This window comes from Palaemon carinicauda, chromosome 36, assembly GCF_036898095.1.
Source record: "Palaemon carinicauda isolate YSFRI2023 chromosome 36, ASM3689809v2, whole genome shotgun sequence".
Taxonomy (NCBI): domain Eukaryota; kingdom Metazoa; phylum Arthropoda; class Malacostraca; order Decapoda; family Palaemonidae; genus Palaemon; species Palaemon carinicauda.
In genome coordinates, this window is record NC_090760.1 from 52,325,216 (window position 1) to 52,327,235 (window position 2,020).

The 2,020-nt window shown below is 37.4% G+C and overlaps 1 protein-coding gene across 1 annotated transcript; it reads left to right on the forward strand.

Annotated features, from left to right (window-relative positions):
• The first annotated feature begins 1,143 nt into the window (after positions 1–1,143).
• LOC137628624 (uncharacterized) lies at positions 1,144–1,752 on the forward strand. Its single transcript, XM_068359776.1, has one exon. The coding sequence runs from the start codon at positions 1,144–1,146 to the stop codon at positions 1,750–1,752; it is 609 nt and encodes a 202-aa protein (XP_068215877.1).
• Positions 1,753–2,020: the final 268 nt, after the last annotated feature.

Sequence of the window (2,020 nt, forward strand, 5' to 3'; positions counted from 1 at the left end):
CACTCGTGCTTTACTCAGTGATCAAAGAAAAGGTCACTTGTACACCAGTTCTAGCTTATTTTGATCAAAGTAAGGAGCTTGTATTACAGGTTGACAGCAGCAAGGATGGTATTGCTGCAGTCATTATGCAGGAAAGACGTTCGATAGAATACGCATCAAGGACCTTAGCTAGAAGCGAACGTAGCTGGGCTCAGATTGAAAAGGAAGCTTTTGCTGTGGTTTTTGGTTTAGAGCGATTTGACCAGTATACTTTTGGGCGACGTGTTATTGTTCATAATGACCATAAGCCTCTTTCTTGTATCCTCTAAAAGCCATTAAGTCAAGCTCCAATGCATTTACAAGTTTTAATGTTGAGGTTGAACCGGTACGACGTCGAATATCAGTACAAAAGCGGAAAAAGCCTATTGTTAGCCGATACCCTTAGCAGGGCCTGCCCAAAAGAGGAAAATAGAGACACATTGGTAAGGATGATAAATTCACTGAAAAATTACCCTGATTCAATTTTGAAGGAAGTAAGAGACGCCACCACAAACGACGAAGAGCTGCAAGAATTATTGTCTGTAATCAAGGAAGGATGACCTGATCGCAAAGACATAATTTCCGAAGTATTAAAACCTTACTTCGATTTTACAGATTCCATGAGTTACCAAGACGGCATCATTCTAAAGGGAACTCTTATACTGATTCCTCGTAGACTACGAGATTCAATTAAAACGAAGCTTTATGTAGCTCATCTTGGTTACGATAGCATGATGCGACTAGCACGAGATGCAATATTTTGGGCAGGGATGTCGAAAGAAATAAAGCAAATGGCCAATTCATGTGACATTTTCCAGCAGTATAAACCTCGAAACCAGAAGGAATCGTTGATGGATGTTAATGACGGAAGCAGACCCTGGAATAAAATCGGATTAGATTTGTTTGAGATTGTTGGAAGAAATTATTTAGTCATTGTTGATTATTATTCCTCATTCACTGAAGTAGAGTTTCTAACGTCAACAACTTCAAATCATGTTATAGCGATAATCAAGAAGATGTTTGCTAGATACGGCATTCCTACCCAATTAGTGTCCGATGGAGGACCACAATTAAGCTCGTTTCAGTTTTAAAGTTTTTGTTAAAGAGTGGGGTATAGAGCACAGGATGTCATCTCCTGGACATCCTCAAGGAAATGGGAAGGCTGAAGCGGCAGTTAAAATTGTAAAAAATATGATGAAGAAGACGCATGCAGATGGAAAAGATCAATATTTGGCGTTACTAGACCTGAGAAATACACAACGTCAAGACTCTAACTCAAGTCCAGCTCAGATGATGTTCGGACGTAAATTACGGTCGATAATTCCTGAAATTATGAACAATGACAATCCAGTTTTTCAAAAAAGGGAAACACGGAGAGAATCCATAAAGAAATATTATGATAAAACTACAAGAGATATGACACCATTAAACGAGGGGCAACCTGTATATTATAAAAATCCAGACAAGAAGGGTTGGGAAAAGGGGCTCATTAGCCATACACAAGGAAACCGATCCTATGTAATTGAGGGAAGGGAAGGAGGAATTTATAGAAGAAATACAATTCATATCCGTCCAACTACACAGGATTCATCGGCAATACCAGAGATGGAAGAAACTAGTAAATTGAGGGAAACCAACGTTAATGATGAACAAATAAGCTATCATCCTATTTGCGACACGCCTAAATTGCGAAGAAGATCAGCTCGTCTGCAGGAAAAGATGAAGGGAGAATGATTTATTGTTTTATATTTGATTGTTTACAATGTATCCTACTTGTTCCTTATATTATGTTATATCAATTTGTTTACTTTCTTATTTTTGTCAAAACCCAAAGAAAGGGGGATGTTTATGTTAATTACTTGTTTAGTTGTTTGTGTACATACTGTTACCTGAAAACAACTTCACTACTTTACTGTAAATATCCAATCCATTGTAACATTACTCATATGTTATTTATCTGTTGTTTACTATAACTATAAAACTGTAAATAAGTTAGTCAGTG

Excerpts from the sequence above, each read along its gene's own strand:
- LOC137628624 (XM_068359776.1), top strand. The coding sequence starts at position 1,144 with ATGTCATCTCCTGGACATCCTCAAGGAAATGGGAAGGCTGAAGCGGCA.